Source organism: Poecilia reticulata, linkage group LG15, assembly GCF_000633615.1.
Source record: "Poecilia reticulata strain Guanapo linkage group LG15, Guppy_female_1.0+MT, whole genome shotgun sequence".
Lineage (NCBI taxonomy): Eukaryota > Metazoa > Chordata > Actinopteri > Cyprinodontiformes > Poeciliidae > Poecilia > Poecilia reticulata.
Window position 1 is genome coordinate 14,663,563 of NC_024345.1, and position 16,883 is coordinate 14,680,445.

Sequence of the window (16,883 nt, forward strand, 5' to 3'; positions counted from 1 at the left end):
TAAATGTTGTCCTCATTCCTATATTGATTAAAACAAAAAAGACAACATTAATTTATGTGTTATTTTAAACAGTTTCAAGTTTGCACAGTGCTTCAGTTCAGCCTTTAAACTGAGTAGGCACGAGGTTGGAAAAGTCAAAGTGAAATTGTATTTTTATTGAAGGATATAAGAATGCTGGGGTGTTGGTAGAACGAAGGAAGAAAACGAGGAGTTAACCGGTGTGACATTGAGCCGGTGCCAGTGACTGAAAGAACCAGGGGGGAACCTATGTATTAAATAAGGGACTGATTACTATTACAAAAAACAAGTGGGACCAAATAACTAGATGTGCACCAGGTGAAGGGGAGCAGGGATTATTATTCTGAGGCAAAATAAAAAGTCTAACAAAAAATACCTATTGTACTATGGCTCAGTGGAAACATGGCCTATAAGATTTATCTTAATTTAAATTTATTTCAGGAAAGATATCAGTTTAACTTTTTAACACAACCTCAATTCAAAATTCCAAAATTATTCTCTTAGTATTACGAAGGCAAGTTTTCCACCACAACTAATAAGAGACTGTGTTTTTGTAAATTGCAATAAATTTCAAGATGTTAGTTTTTGACCACCAGCATTTGCATTTCATAACCAGACTGTGGACTTGGCTTCATCACTCTAAAAGCTTTGTCAACTGGCCTCGGTACACTCCAGTTTGCAAAATGGATTTCATGTGTGACTAGTCATCGCCACAAATGAGTGTTTACTACCCTGCCTTACCAGAGCAGATGATGCATTAAACATCAAGCCAAGCCCCGAGTCAGGCAATATGACCGCCATTTGTCAGGGTCTTTTACATGAAATGTGATAAAAGGCGAAAAGCATACTCTCTTTTGTCTGTTTTAGCCCTAAGTGCTTGTTTCTGACTCTGTGTTTCCTATTAATCATTTACCACCCATGCCTTTCTTGAATAATCTTTTCTTCTCTCTTTTTGTCTTTATACCCCTCTCGCTCTCCGCCCGCCTCCCTCTCTCCCCCCCCCACCCCCCTTCAAACTCCCTTCCCTACCCTTTTTCTCCTTCTACTCGCATGCTTAACTTACTGGTGAGGAAGGCTGTTCTGTTTTGACTGACAACGTCTACGGTCCTGTAATGTAATATTCATAGTGTGTCACATAGTAAAACATCAATTTGAGCGTGATGCAGATTTTATGTCTGACAAGGTTAGGCTGTATGCAGGTCGTGACAGCACTGGCCTTGGGCAATAAATACCCGGCCCAGTGCCTGAGGAGTTCTCGCTCTCTCAAGTGAAATATCCTGGTGTGCTGCATCGGTGACCCAATTAGTGCAGTGACACAGAAATATAGCATTCATTCCCTGAACACTGTAGTGAGCATGGAGGTTAAATGTTGTCCTCTTCTTTGGTGACTTTTAATATCCACACTGTCCCTTGGTTTTTAGTACCAGAATATGAAGGTGAAACAATTTGAATTCTTGGGGGCCAATTTATGATTTTGCCAGTTCCAGTTGATTCAGGTTTCTTATTTACAACTATATTAAACAGCATTGAAAATACATTTCGTTCCTTTTGTTTATACACCTTATTTTAGCTATTGGCATGGCTAGCATTACAAAAGTCCCACTCACATTTAAAATATTTCTCTCAAAAATCATATGTCTTTGATTTGAGAGCTAGATTCCTCATTTTCACTCGGGTTTCTTTCCCTTTCCCTACTCAAAACTGTCATAATTCCCGCTGCAATGCCTCTTGCACAAATCGTTTCTCTTTTCTCTGAAGTAAACTCTATAAGCCAAACTGGTACATTCCCAAAAAGCAAGTGATTGAGCAGTCACATTATTGCTTCAATAAAGAGAAAATAAGATCTGTGATTGAGAAAACAGACCTGAGAGTGTAGGTTCCGTGTCACCAGAGGAAGTTAAGGTACAAGGCACAGGAGTCAAACAGAAGCAAAAATATGCAGGGGATATTGGTAAGGAAGGTAGAGTGTGGCGGACAGGTTATTGTATAAGAACAGGAATTAAACTTCCTGTTCTTATACAATAAATGTATCCTGCTAAAATTTGAATAAAAAAAATTCTTCAAGCAATCAATGTGTGTATCCTTTAACTCTGATCCAGGCCTGTTTCATGAGTGACGGCATGTACTAAAAACTTTAAATCTCTCCTTTTAAGCAACTTGTGGCATTTTTTCTGTGTCATTATTTCATTTTTAAACTTTGTGTGATATTAAAAAATGGCTATCTGCAAGCCCTTTCCAGTCAGTATCCACTTCCACATTGAAATGTTGTGGTTAATGAGACCTGTTCACGCAATTTTGGTGTGTTCAGATCAGGCAAAAAGTAATATTTTCATAGGTTTAGCCAATCTAGATAAAAAGAACAACACTATCTGACCAGCTGTTTCTCAGTGTAGCTACTAAACTAACACCATTTTCCATCCTTCCCATGTTGTGGATTCAAAAATCTCTCCATTATGTTGAGCAAGCATGTGAATGATCAGTACACTGACAATTTTAGGCACATGGGAAAGTGACAACAGATGTTAATCCAACTTGTTTTCCCTTTGAGTCCATGATGTACATAAATAAACAAAATTTCTCTGACATTCACCCCGTTACCCTGTGGAGAGTTATCAGTTTGAACAATCTGCTGTTGTGGCACATGAAAGCGGAGTTTGAGGCGTCTCAACCACCAACTGTGCTTTGTACTCATTTTTATGAAATGCTTTAAGTGCTGCTGAGTAATGATTACCCAAAGTGTCTTTTAACTGAATTTAAAAAAATATATATTACCATTATTTGCAGTTCTTCACATTAGGCATCAAGTCCTCGAGTTGAGATAATTGATCAAACACATTTTAAGTAACTTCAACATCAGTTGTGTGTATTTATTAAACACTGAGTGAGTCAGCAATCTAACATGTACTCTGTTTGAATTAATAAAGCCACAGTTATATATATATATATATATATATTATGTTTTGTTTTTTTTTTTACTTTAAACTAGGCATTTGATATTTTGGACTGCTAAATAAACGACATCTAGTCCTTTACTAGTCAAGCAGCACCACCACAGCCCTACCCACCCTCCATGCTACCCCGTGTGTCTCCTTTGCTTTCTTATCCTCCCTCAGTGGTTGGGGTTGAATCATTAATATCACCACTGGCTGACAGAGCCTTGTCATGTGTTCTGACCCTATGATGGCAGGTTACCTATGGAGAATAACCTCCCTGTGTGTATCCCAAGGGCATCTTCACCTTTGATCATGGAAATGCCCAGAACAAAGTCCTTTTGCATGCAGAGGGACACAGGTTGGGATGGAGGCCTCCTGGATTTGAGTGTTAGCGTTATTATCAGAAGAAATAAAGATTCTTCTTTCTTGTTAAGGGGTTTGAATAAGGTTATTTTAACCTGTCATCAGAGTTAGACTGCAAAGGATTCCCTAGTGTGTTTTCTAGATAGGAAGTATTGTAATTTTCTTTTTTACGTCTATGAAATATTTCTTTTCTTCCTTAATTTGCATGTCGATGTTGAATGTTCCCAGTCTGATTCCTGCATCCTTCCTCATTATCCTCAGGTGTTGAAAAGTTGACACAGGCTTTGCCATCTCCCTTCATCGCCATTGCCATCATCAATTTGTCACAACCCCTCACACACACAGGTCTTGTCTCGATCCATATTCCCCGTCCTTTCTCACCCTCCACTTTAGGTGGTGGATGTGTGTCCTCTCTGGCTACCAGCTCAGCCCTGACATACTGGTTCCTCTAACCCTGCCTGCCAGTGAAAGGATCTGTTGTCATCTGTGTATTCCAGCCATTATCTTTTGACGTTTCTCTCCCTCCCAATGAAAGACGGAGTGTGTCTGAAAGCTTAGAGAGGTATCCATGATGCAGCAAGAATGACAGCTCTTGCACAGGTTGTATCTCCTTGTGTGCCATTGATCTGGTATATTCTTATCAGCTTTGAAGGTTATTGCATTCATGGATAGACCACCACTTAATCTGCATCTCTATTAAGCCTGCTTCTTTTCAGGTTTTCCTTAATATTAGAATATAATATTAGAATTTATGTTGCGATTGTATGTTGTAGTGACTCCTACAACGTTGAAAATAATTTAGACCCCTTGAACTTCTACACATTTTTAACACAGTTTTGAAGGGCTTAACAAAAGTTTGCATATAGTTGCAAGGCTTTTCCTGTATGTCTTTTCTGGATTCATACATTGGTCATTCCTATACATTTGCATGCTTTGATCTAAACTATTTCATCGTAGAATTTTTTTAGTGCCTTTAATCTGCTGAAAGGTGAGTCTCCCACCCAATTTAAAGTCTCTGAGCATTTAACATATTTTCCTATTTTAAACTATGCCAGTTTTCTAATGAATTCTGACTTGCTTCTCTTGTCTTGCTGAACACATACAACTGCACCAGGGTTGCATGATATATTTTTTTCATCATTATATTGGTGTGTGCGATATTCAGTTTTCAAAAGACTGTTTAGAATGCAATAACTATTGACTGATATAGTCCAGATGTTGTCATCTTGCACTTTTTGTGCTGATTTAACCAGTGGGACAAAGTCACATGGCAGCAGATGTTCATACCAAAAACAAATAACATTGCTTACAATACTAAGGGTCACAGTGATGGAAGCACAGATGAGAAAGATAAGAAAGAACAAAGCACAAATACATCGCTATTGACGTCATCATCAGAATATTTATGTGTACTATCACCACTGCAAGATTTTCTAATATTGTTGAGCCCTGACCAAAATCACCTCTTCCATAGGTTTCTGCTGCATGCTCTACATTACCTTTTTTGTGTGTGCGTGTGTGTGTGTGTGTGTGTGTGTGCGTGTGTGTGTGTGTGTGTGTGTGTGTGTGTGTGCGTGTGCGTGTGTGTGTGTGTGTGAAAGTAGTTTAATAAAGCTGTTTTTTTTTGTTGTCTTACAGGTTCTTTGTACTTTACAAATTGCCCCAGCTGAAGTTTCTGGACTCCAGGAAAGTAACAAAAAAAGAACTGATGGAGGCACAGGCGAGAGGGGCGTTCATGAAAGTGGTGAAGCCAAAGTTGGAAGCAGTAAGTTATTCTGGTCTTCATTTCTTTAAATTTTTTTAGTAGTAGCATTGAATTAATTGTGCTCACCTTTTTATTGTATTGCGGTATCCTTTCTTCCTTCCTGTTTCGGCTTGATTGTCAGTTTCCATTTGCCAAGATCCTGCTGTTTTGACTCTTTGAACATTATATTTCTTATCTAAAGGTAAAGTTGTATTTTGTCTTTCCTAGACTTTCCTAAAATAATGGCCTAAGTCATTTTTTGACAAAAAAAAAAAAAAATTGCCACTAATTTGCCAAAAAAATAATTTAGGCCCAAAAAAAAACTGACATAGACCTTTGTTTTCGGAAGGTGACAGTATGTGAGTTTCGCTTGTGCTCTTCTATAAATGTGTGTGAGAGTGCATGTGGCCACAGCCTGACCTGATTCCGTATGCATGAACCCAGATCAAAGGCGACGGGCGGCTGTCCGGTCACACTTGTGTTGCCTAGTGTGACGTGTCTGCCGATTGAAGTGACAGCTCATGTACACTCTCTGCGCAATCGCTTAATTATCTCAAACCCCATACATTTGTTGGTCGCTCTCTTGTTTTGAGAACCAAAGACTAATTAGACTTCAAGATGTTCATTTGTATTTCTACTCTACCCTTTGTAACAACCTACTTAAAGGCACATCCACCCAGATTGGATTGAATGTAATTGTAAAGTCATTAAATATTTACAATTTAGTCTTAGGGTCTCTGAGGCTCTCTCTCACACACGCACACACATATGCATACACACGCACACACACGCACACACACACAGAGAGAGAGAGAGTTAGAGTACAGCCAAAAGCTTCTTGTGACAAATAAGAAGCATGTGAGTCGATGTTGGTTTTAAAAAAAAACATGAGGAAAACAATATATTCATTGTTTTAGATAATAAGCTACGATAGTGTACTCTTTGAGTGTCACTCCGTGCTATGCTTTGTTTTTGATCCTCCATGCGAGTGGCAAGCGGGAAAGCAAAACATTGAAATAATTTAACCTCAGACTGCCGTGTTTGGTAGATGGAGAAAAGCAGAGTGAAAACACTGATCACTCACTTTATATGAAAAGAATAGAAAGGACCTCTACAATGCTGTTTGGCAGGGTAAAGTCACTTTTAAGATTGTATTTACATAGCTTGTCAGTAAAAAAGAAATGCTTGGCTTTGTCGCCGCAGCTGTAGATGAAAGGAGAGATAATCACAGATTCTAGCTGACATGATGTGTTTTTGTGTCTTGGTGCCTTTGAACCAGCTGTGTGTGATTATTTATTCCTTATGTAAAGTAAAAGTTTACAGCTTTCATATAAAAGAGGGTCTACTTATCATTGTGCTGTAATTTGTGCACTGGAGCATATTCCTGATCTTCTTTTTCCTAATTCCTCATTAGTAAAAGTCGGGCTACACAAACTGGAAACCGTTTTTGGATTCATTCCAGTTTGGGATTCTGGGATCTCCCTATATCGTTTCCTCAGCTTTATGTTTCAGCTATACCAGAGTCAACGAGGCTCGCAAACGTCCCAGATTCAACTCTCTATATCATCTGAGTTCTATATAAGATGACCGATGTTGCAGGCCACCAATTAGAGAAGCTTTTACAGCACAAACAGGGAAGATGATGGCATAATTAGATACTCATGTTTCCTTTTATGTCAGCTACGGCAAGACACTGCTAACAGTACAGTCTCTGTCATTAGCTTTATTACAAAGAATGGTAATTAGCTGTCTCTTTGCTGCATGCATTCAAATTTAAGTCTCAATTAGGCCAAGTATCAAAGAAGAAAATATTAAGAACAATGAAGATTATTAAAAAACTTCACAATAGACAAAGCCTAAAAGTTAGTTTTTTTCTTTTGATTTTCTGTTTTATTTTGTTCTGGCTCCTTTTCATAATTCGTCTTGCTGCAAGCAGCACAAATACAGTAAATCTAAAACAGAGATACAGCAGCAACTCTAGGAGTGTTCGTGATCAATGCCAACTCCTGACAGCAGAAATTAACAAAAAAGGCCCCTTCTATCACATCATTCTCATTGGCTGATGTATGTTTTGGAAAAGAGATTGTGGCTAACTTCCAGGACCTCTCTTGAGTCATATCGAAGTTAAATGTGACCACAGTTTAAACTCTCTCTCCCTTATTTTTTTCTTAATCATACCATTGTGGCATGGCAGTGAGCGATGCCACATGGCTCTGATAAAACAGTTATGGTCTTTAGCACAATCGGAACAGCATAGCTTTTCATGCATTCACAATGTTTTCCATGTCGGCTAAATCAAAACCAGACAGCCAAAAACCAGTTTCCAGGAAAAATGAAACCAGCGCAAAAGCTTGTTTGTGAGAAATGCAGAATTAGCACCAAAAAATTAAGAGGCCTGTAAGATATATGCCTTAGAGTCACATAGGATGGTAATGAAACCTCTCAAGACATAACAATGCTTTTGAGAAAATTAAGAAGCTCAGTTTTTTTTTTTTTTTTTCGCTAATGGAGAAAAGGTTTCGTAGACCACATGCTGTGTTTTAAATAACCTTTAATACAATCTGTGTAATTCAGTTTATTTATAAATCACTTCACATGTTATCTCAAAGCATTGAAGATGAACAGCTCCAATTGATTTAAATACATATATAATCGAGTCAGTAAAAATAATTTCACAAAGACATTTCATTTCGGTCGTCGATGTAATAGCATGCAGGCAAATTAAATTTATTATGAAAATTACTGATGTCTTCACACAAGCTAAATGTCTCTCATCTTCTCTGTGAGAATGAAAATCTTAAATTCAATCCAGAGTTTACCAGGGAACAAACTTACTATTTTTTTTTAATACGTGTGTAATGCATACATTTTAGTAATGAGAGTCTTTAAAAAAGGTAATGAAAACTCTTATGTTCCTTAGACCTTGCAAGAAACCATTGAACTTTTAATTTCACCAGGTGGGGTTACTGAATCTTGCTCTAAATGTTTAGTTTAAATCCTGTAATTTAGGGTTTCTGGTATTTATCAGAGATCATCCAGTTGAGATTGTAAAATGTTCACAAATTACATTTGTTTTTTAAGACTCCTTATTTGTCATGAGGACACTGGTTTGACTGATGTGTAAGCACTTTGAGGGTGGCAGTTAAGGGGTTAAAACTACACTAATGTATACAGACTATGATGCTATGGAATGCATTTGGAGAGATACTTGGATAAATAGTGTGATTTTTGTAGCTAAACTCTCTCTGTGTGCTACAATTGATTGGAAATCTGAGAGGAACATTTAGTTTATTACGCTGCATTTAAAGTTGTGTAATGAAGTGGCTCAAAACTGTAAAAACCAACCCAACTCTTTCAAAGAACCAGTTGAGAACCGGCTATTGAACCAGCTTTCGTTAAGAACTGGGAGTACTTTATTAGAAAAATGATGCCGAAACTAATTTGAATGTGATTATGGCTTCTCCAATGGTTTTTCAACTGGATGTTGATGGCAACTGCAGTCAACACCCAGTAACTATGATTGGCATAGTTATTTAAAAAAACTATTCCAATCATTAATATTGTAAAATCTCTCATTAGAATCCCTATTTTCACATTTTCTAAACTTCTTTACAAACATGAATGTCAGAGCACAGAAAAGACATCACGTTATTAACAAAATCTAAATGACTTTACTTTCTTTAAGAAGGTGTTCTGTTCCTTTATGCTTTAAACAGCATTAAAATAATTAATTTTGCCGTAGTATGTCTTTTGTGATTTAGCTTTAAAAAAAGGGATTTTTTTTTTTTTTCTATTTCCCATTTGTTATGCTGCATTTCTCTGCATAAATTGCTAAGCAGTATGACCAAAACAAAGACAAAATGACAAGACAAAGGCAGGGAAATATATAAATACCTGAAGTAAACAGAATAACAGCAGTGACGATTGAAGTCTTTTCCAGAAACCGCAACACTAAACAGAGTCAGACGGGAAAAGCCTAGAGCTGTATTTTGGGAATTTGGGCGTGTTGGAATGTTATAATGTGATAATTCTCTTTGAGGACTTGGAGGTCATGGAATGAGATGGCGTTAAACCACGTAGAGCTATTTAGACCGTGCTGGTCTGCTTTTGGAAAACACATGTGGTACTTTTGGCTCCCTCACTCCTTCCTTTTTGCCATGCAGCCCACATTATGCTGTCAAATCTTTGGGTTAAACTGGCCATGTCTATCAAAACACTGTGACGGCACGTTCTGTTTTCACATCCTAAGCACTGATAAAAGAGACGTTCATATAAAACGTAACTAGCAGAAAAAAAAAAAAAAAAAACATTTACTCTATTAAACAGAATGTTTCACAGTGAATTAAGTAACTCCTGGGTCCTTCTCCCTAACATTAAGGACTTCTTGGTGGCTACGTCAGCAGGTACAAATGTTCCCAGAAGTCACTTAGATTTTGCTTGGATGAGGTATTTGGTTTGATTTTCAAGCATGAAGATCTCTCTTTTTCTGCCTGTAATGTAAAACAGACGGCATTGCAGGAAGCCTTGGCCAGCTCCTGGGTCCCATGAGTATCTGCACACAGGGTAAACGGTTCTTCAAGGGAATTGACAGTGACAGGTCCAGGAAAGTCTTCAAGTGGATCTTTTCAGTTCAGTTTTTTCCTCTACAGACACTAACCTGTTTTACTCCACAGCACACAGTGGTTCATTTAAAGTTTTCACTGTAGGAAAGCCATTCAAATCAACGATCAACTGTGACTAGTTTCAGGGCCGTGACTGTGCATTATGTTATTTGTAATTGTGTGTTTTTTTGTTTTTTTTTCCTTTTCTTTTCTTGTTTTTCTTTTGTCTTTTTCAAAACAAACCTGACAGAAGAGAAGGCCTTTTGCCCGGTTATTTTTCCTTCCTGAAATGCACCCAGTGAAGTATGTTGCCACGTTCATCTCTGGTCTTGAGAGTTATGGGTTCCCCGAAGCTCTCAAACATAACAAACAGCATGCAATATAGCTCTTTGTGAATGTGCCTTCAGTGGGTTCACTGAATCATTTTACTGAACAAATGTTTCCTCAGAGGAAACTCAAAGAATATGGTTGTCACCAGGGGAAGGGAAAATAACCAAACAAATTGCTGAGGAAGAAAGTTTATTACCCCTCCCACTCTCTGCTAGGTTTTAGATTTGTAAGAGCTATTACAGTGCCTTACAAAGGTATACATACTCCTCGAACTCCTTTGGATTTCGTCACATTATAACCTGAACTTTGTCTGGGTCATTCTACAGAAACAGTGATTTGATCCAAGCCATTTCATTGGTGCTAGCTGTATGTTTAGAATTGTTGTTCTGCTGGAAGGTCAAGCACCACCAGAGTCTCAAGTTTTTTGAAACCTGTAACAGTTTTTTGTCCAGGATTGTGCTTCGTTTAGCTTCCATCTATTAAATGACAAACTCTGGTGAGCTTCTCTATTCCTGCTGAAGAAAAGCATCCCCACATACTTACACTGACACCACTATGTTTCACCATGGTCCATGCAGTGTTATTTTCCTGCCACACATAAATTTCATATGGGCCAAAAACAGATTTTGTTCTCATCTGATCAGAGGACTATTATTCCAAGTCTTTTCTGAGTACCTAACATAACTTTTCCAATTTCCAAGTTTCTCCTCCTTAATGTTTAGATTTCTAGAGTGTACAAGTTAAAGCTAATTTTTACTTTGTTTTTGTCTACTATATAAAGCTTCAAGAAAATACATTTTTGTGATGGAGGGTGGGAAAGGGTTGATCATTTTAAATTCCCAGAGGCGTGAATAATTTTAGATTTGTTTTCATTCAAGCAAGAAGTTTGTTTCAGATATGAAATGAGACACAAATCTCTCAAATAATAATGAGACATTAAAATGTATCAGTTCTAAAATAACATATAATTGTCATTAAAATGTTTCTAGAAATAGCATACAAACATGTTAAATGGTGTTAAATAGAAACGCCTACATTGGCTTCTATGTAGACATTATATTGGCCAACTTATGTGATGATTTGTTTTTGTTGATGAGCTCCACATCATTGAGGTTGAGGACAGCCTTGAGCTGGAACATCTTAAAACATTAATATTACTTCAAGTCAGAAATCACTTGTCAGTAAGATTAAAAAGATTGTTTTTACCCTAAATCTGCCAGAGGTAAAAAAAATAATTTGGACTTAATTGTAATGAGGTCAATTGTGGAAAGGATCAGGGGTTTCAAATTGTTCTGCATGACACTGTATCCATTCCAGTCTTCAGTGTCTAATTCCTATGTGTGGACAAATACACGGACTTGGGAGTGTTTGATCTGGTTCCTTATCACACAAAATCTCCTGTTTGTTAATTGCAACACTTGCAATGCTTTTGCTGTGTGCGTTTTAGTGACAACATATCCCAAAATGTCAAAACAGCTGTTCATAATTGTTTGAACGTGTTTACTTTATGCAGGACTGTTCCTGCGAGACATTTCCAAGGAGACACAAGTACATTCACTTAGCTCTGCGTATTTGTCTCTCAGTGTCTGAGTGAGCTGGATATGCCTCCTTGTGAATATTTCCATGCAACTAATTTCATGCTTTTAAACTTCTTTGTCTGGAGTTTGGATAAGCACTTTGAGCTCTGTTCAGAGTAGTTCATTCTCAGAGTTCATGCAAAGGTTATAAGCTGGGAAAACAACAGCAATTAAAGGGAGTGACTCACACTGTCCACATAAATCATCCTCGCTGTACACACCATAGACACTCTGTAAAACTTTAAAGCACAATTAATTGTAAGTAACAGTGCCAATATTGATTTATCGCCTCCTTCAGAGCTTTGACGCTTGGAGTGCATGACCTGAGTGTTGTGTTACTCTTTTGAGCAAAAATACTATGCGCTTTTCATGTTTTTGTATACAATATATTAAAAACAAACACGTGAATGCTTTTATGAGACACTGCATGCCCTGCTTGCATAGATAGATTTTACTTCCCTCCTTCTGGCATCTGGCACAAAGAATGACAGCCTCTTCTTTGTGCCAGATAGACAAGTTGTTGTTTGCTTGTCTATTGTGTTTAGCTGTGCAGTTTAAGGCCTATCAAAATGCAGGCCAGTGCTGCAGTGGACGCCCTCTCCCTTGTCCGTTTTGGCATGATATTTCTATAAACCATGATAAATCATGTCATGAGTCACTCGACTGTATTCTAATTCTATACGATGCAAGTCACCGTAAAGTGTTATGACTGATAATACCTGCAATTGGCAAAGTCTTTAAAACAATCTCTCTTGGAAAACCCTTGATCTGCAGTAATTTCTGAATTTTAGAAGTTCCCTTTAAACAGATCTGTTTACATGTTAGCCAGTATGTTTCATGATCTGCTGGACTTAAGTTTGATTGTTCCTGTGGTTTTGAGTACCATGTGAGAAATTCTGCTTACATAACTAGCTTAAATTGAAATATTTAAGAAATTAAAATCAAACCATCATTTGGTGTGAAAGAACTATCTATTTAGCTAACAAAAGCATAAACTCAGTGCCCCCCTCATTGAGGAACACTTCGCTAGTGCTTGGTTGGATCCCATTTTGACTCCAGAACTTTTTTTTATTTTTTATTTTTTTGTAGCATAGATTAAACAAACTTTTTTCTGATAATTCAAACATTTTATTTTTTTTTTACCAACTTCTGCTAACTGAATATTTTCTTCCTTTTCTTACCATTCTCTATAAGCCAGAGAGATGATTGTGTGGAAAAATCCCAGTAGCTCAACATTTTCTAAAAGACTTCAAAAAGCATGTTGAATGGAAGTCTAGATTGCAACACAAATTGTACAAAACAAATCTGGCAACCAACAACTTAAAACTACTGAACACAACCCGATTCAAAGTAAAAGTGATTTAATTTTCTTAAGTTCAAGGTTTCAGACAAGACTTAGCAAACAGAAAGGAAGCAATAAACAGCAGGGTCTCCAAGGCCAAAACAAAAATATTCCCATTTGACTGCAAATAAAAACTGAATGGGTTAAGGGCTTTAGCTCCCTGGCTGGCCACAAAACAGGAAAGAACTATATGAAAGAAAATGGTTGTGAACCCCTTGCAGCAAACTTCCCATTTATAAATGCATTAAAGTAGCGCTATTTGATAGGCCATTTATGTTTAAAAGCAATTGAAGAAGTGCTCCTAATAAAATAGTAAAGTATTGAAGTTATTTCACTGAATTTAAGCTTAAAGTTACAATAATTGGTATTGAAACTATCAGTTGTGGATTTCAAGTAATCAGACCTCTTTGTGTAGAGTATCATACTTTTTCCCCACAGTTTCAAAACCACTTGTTCTACTCCAAAACTCCTATTGAATTTTTCTTTCAAATTTTGCAAGAGAAATAAAAATTAGTAAATGAAAATTGTTGCTTATAAGCGGACCTCTTTAAAACCTTGGCATACAATGTTTCTTCTTACCAGCCCATACCTGTACATAAGCGTTATGTATCGAACGTTACATCACTTGACAAACATCTCAAACATGTAATGAAACAAAGTAATATGCAGTCTGCCTTCTCAGATTATAATTTCAGCAACCACATAGTAGTATGGTGTCCCAGGAGATCAGTCTATTAGTCCAATCAACGCTAATCCTCCCCATTTGCTCTCTTGGTGACAGAAAGATGCTGTGTCCTAATAAGAGACAGCTGGCTTAGTCTTTTCCATGCCTAAAAAAAATGACTCCACTGGGTTTCACCACAAAGCTGCAATAACTTTAAATCTCTCAAAAAGATAAGTTATTTCTGCGCCTGTTTCTTTTAGTTGATGTTGACTGTAAACATTAATCACTGTTTCAGTACTTTGGATCTGACTTTGTAGGCGGCGTTGCTCTAAATTGCATTCAGATTTTTATCAGATAATTTAAGTAAACTCATTGCTGTTTACGTCATGCAGATGTTGTTGTGCTATTTAAAAAGTTAATGAAGTGGAGCGCTTGATTTTATGAAAGATGAAGTGGGATACGATCCACACAGGGACTGAACCAAAGCTTCTATTCATTTATAGAAGTTGCAATTTTTTTTTTTCTTTGTTTGAGTTGCCGAAACATGATGCAATGGACTTTTAGGTCCCTCGGTGTGTTTGCTTCTCTGAAGTTTTAATCCATTATGCTAGCAGTGGGGGCTGACGGTGTCTTCTTTCAGCAGCAGCGACTTTCATGCAGTAAAGGACAGAACGAGAGCAAAAAGTCCCTGCCGCTGAAGTTTGTGCTTACATAGGCTGCCTTTGTGGGTTTTTTAGAACTTGTCAGACATGTCAAACACAAGCTAGAAAAAAGTATATTGTTTCCAGTCACTTGGATTCCTTTCCTCCTGACATCTGCCACTCTGGCAAGATGATAAATCCTTGCCTCATTAAGCGTGGGTGTGCGATTACAGACTGACAACACATTAATCACTGGGCTGGGTGGCAGCAGCCCTGCACTAGCTACAAGCATTGTTAACCAAACTTTTTCTAATGTGTCACTCTCCTCGCTGACAGCCCATAATCAATCATTCTGATTGGCAGGGCTGATAGATTACACTATTTATACTTTGTGTAATGAAAGCTAGCTTTTCCACCTACTGTCATTGCCGAGACGATGATAGGCTGCATCGTCCAGATGAATAGCTACATGTTACAAAAAAAATAAAATAAAATAGAGAGAGAGAAGAAGAAAGGGTGGGCAGGCAGCGGCGGAGCATTATGAACTTTAAAACAGACGTCGGGTTCCACGGTGGGTGGTAGCTGTTAGGGGGTAGTCTGTGTGAGTGCGTATTGTTTGCCCCACGCAGCGTAGCTTAAAGGCAGTCTTCATGCCGTCACAGCGCTATTGTCATGTTCGTCTCCGTCAGTGGCAGGCGGCGCTCTCGCAGGTAAAACTGTTCTTTGTCTGTGTGGGATTTGGTTTCCCACTGACCCCGTTGGCGAGGGGAGCTTTTTGTTGTCAGAGCCGGCCTTCTGACAGAACGAGAATGATTTACACATGTGTAGCAACAAAATGACAGGCCACTACGCTCTGTATATGTGTACTTGTTGAGGTGCACAGGTCAGCAGGATAATAGATTTCCCTGCTTACTTACAAGGAGGTACAGAACTATCTTACATTGCTGCACAAGCCCTCCAGCAAATTTATTTTTCTTGTTCCGTGGAAGCTGGATGAAATGACATACTGCTGGTAGCCTTCAAACATAATAAGGTTATGTTTCTTTTTGTTCGTTTTCAGATGTATGTCTTTGTCTGGCGTGAGGAAATTGAATATGAGCTCTTCGTCGAGAAGGTGCCAAACATTTGGAGAGAAGCCGGTGAAAAAAAAAAAAGAAAGAGTCCTTCATATTTTTGACAAGCAGTAAATCTAAGACCTTTTCATGAGACTGCTGCTGTCAGGAAATTAGTTAACTAGACCATATTATGGAGAGCCAGGTAATTTACCCTCAGAGATGCAATCGCAAATAACTAGCAGGAGGCCGCATCCCTGACCTGACATTGCTTTGTGTATAATGCAAAATCTGGTGACATGCTCAATGGGTTCTGTCAGCTGCAGGATTGAATTCTCTGCCTACTGCGTCTCAGTTTGGAGCATGCTGGTCAATTATTTCTGAGGCTGTCAGTGCATAGGGAGACGCTGTTATTTAGTATGTGTTAACTCGGCATCATTAAGACACTCAGCTGACAGAGAGTAGCACACCTGAGCGTTATTTATTTTGATTCCCTCCGACAGGGGTAACCTTCAAACATGTTGACCTCTTCCTATTTTGCGTTTTGTGAAATCGCGCTCGGTCCATTAGAAACAGGAGCTGTCGAAGCAATAGAGACTCAAATGGCTGCGAGTTGTCTTATCTAACGCAGGGGACAGCAAGAGGAGTTTCGATTTGTGGGGACAGATCGCTCTGATCATATGGTGGTTGTTGAGTGCCTGCCCAGATGCTGCTGTCCACACAAAGTCTTTAAAGTACATGCTGAAATGTCATATTATCATGGATTTCAGAAATGGTTGCTCTGGTTTTGTTACAGGTAAAATATTCCTCAGCAGAAAATTTTTAATGGTTTTGGAATCAACTAGAACTAAAGATTGTAGATGCTGATTTGGGGATTAAAGAAGTTATATTTGGGCACTGATTAGAATGTATTGCCACATTTGCTTGAAATGTGACAATGACAATGTGACAAATGTGAAGATTTATGTTAGTTTATTAAATAGACATTGTCTCTTCGCATATAGTTAATCCTGGAGATGGACAAAACTCACGGGTTGTTCTGTTTTTTCTTTAAAATTTCTCATGTTTTTGAAAATTGCTGTTGCTCTGATCTGTTGTCCACCTTTTCCTACCACATGTCTTCCTTCCACTCAATTTGCTGTAATGGAATGAACTTGTTTGGCACTTTTTCAGTTTTGACCACTCAATGTGCTTTCAATAGTGTCATCACTAGTCTTCCCTATGATTGTGTAACATACTGATGTAAGAGACCATTTAAAGCAGTGGTCCCCAAACTACGGCCCCCCACCAGAGAAGGGAAAAGTTATGTGGCCCTCACAGGAAAAAGTTTGGGGACCCCTGATTTAAAGACTCAGGAAACGTCTCCAGGTGTTTTGAGTTAATTAGCTGATTAGGGTGTAACATGAGTTTCCAATAATGACCTTTTCCACAGTATTCTAATTTTTGAAACTATATTTTTGGTTTTTCACAATCTGCAACCCACAATCATCAAAATGACTAGAAAAAAATACGTGGAATATATTGCACTATGTGTCAGGTTAATTGGCCTCTCCAAATTGCCCCTAGGTGTGTGTGTGTGTGTGCATGGTTGTGTGTCTCTGTGTTGCCCTGCGACAGA

At 38.1% G+C, this 16,883-nt stretch overlaps 1 protein-coding gene across 1 annotated transcript in view; it reads left to right on the top strand.

Moving 5' to 3' along the window:
- Positions 1–16,883, top strand: part of lrmda (leucine rich melanocyte differentiation associated) — a 230,653-nt gene that overhangs the window by 156,403 nt on the left and 57,367 nt on the right. Inside the window, exon 7 of the mRNA XM_008429426.2 lies at positions 4,953–5,079. Within this exon, the coding sequence (XP_008427648.1) occupies positions 4,953–5,079 (127 nt within the window). The remainder of the gene's footprint in view (positions 1–4,952; positions 5,080–16,883) is intronic.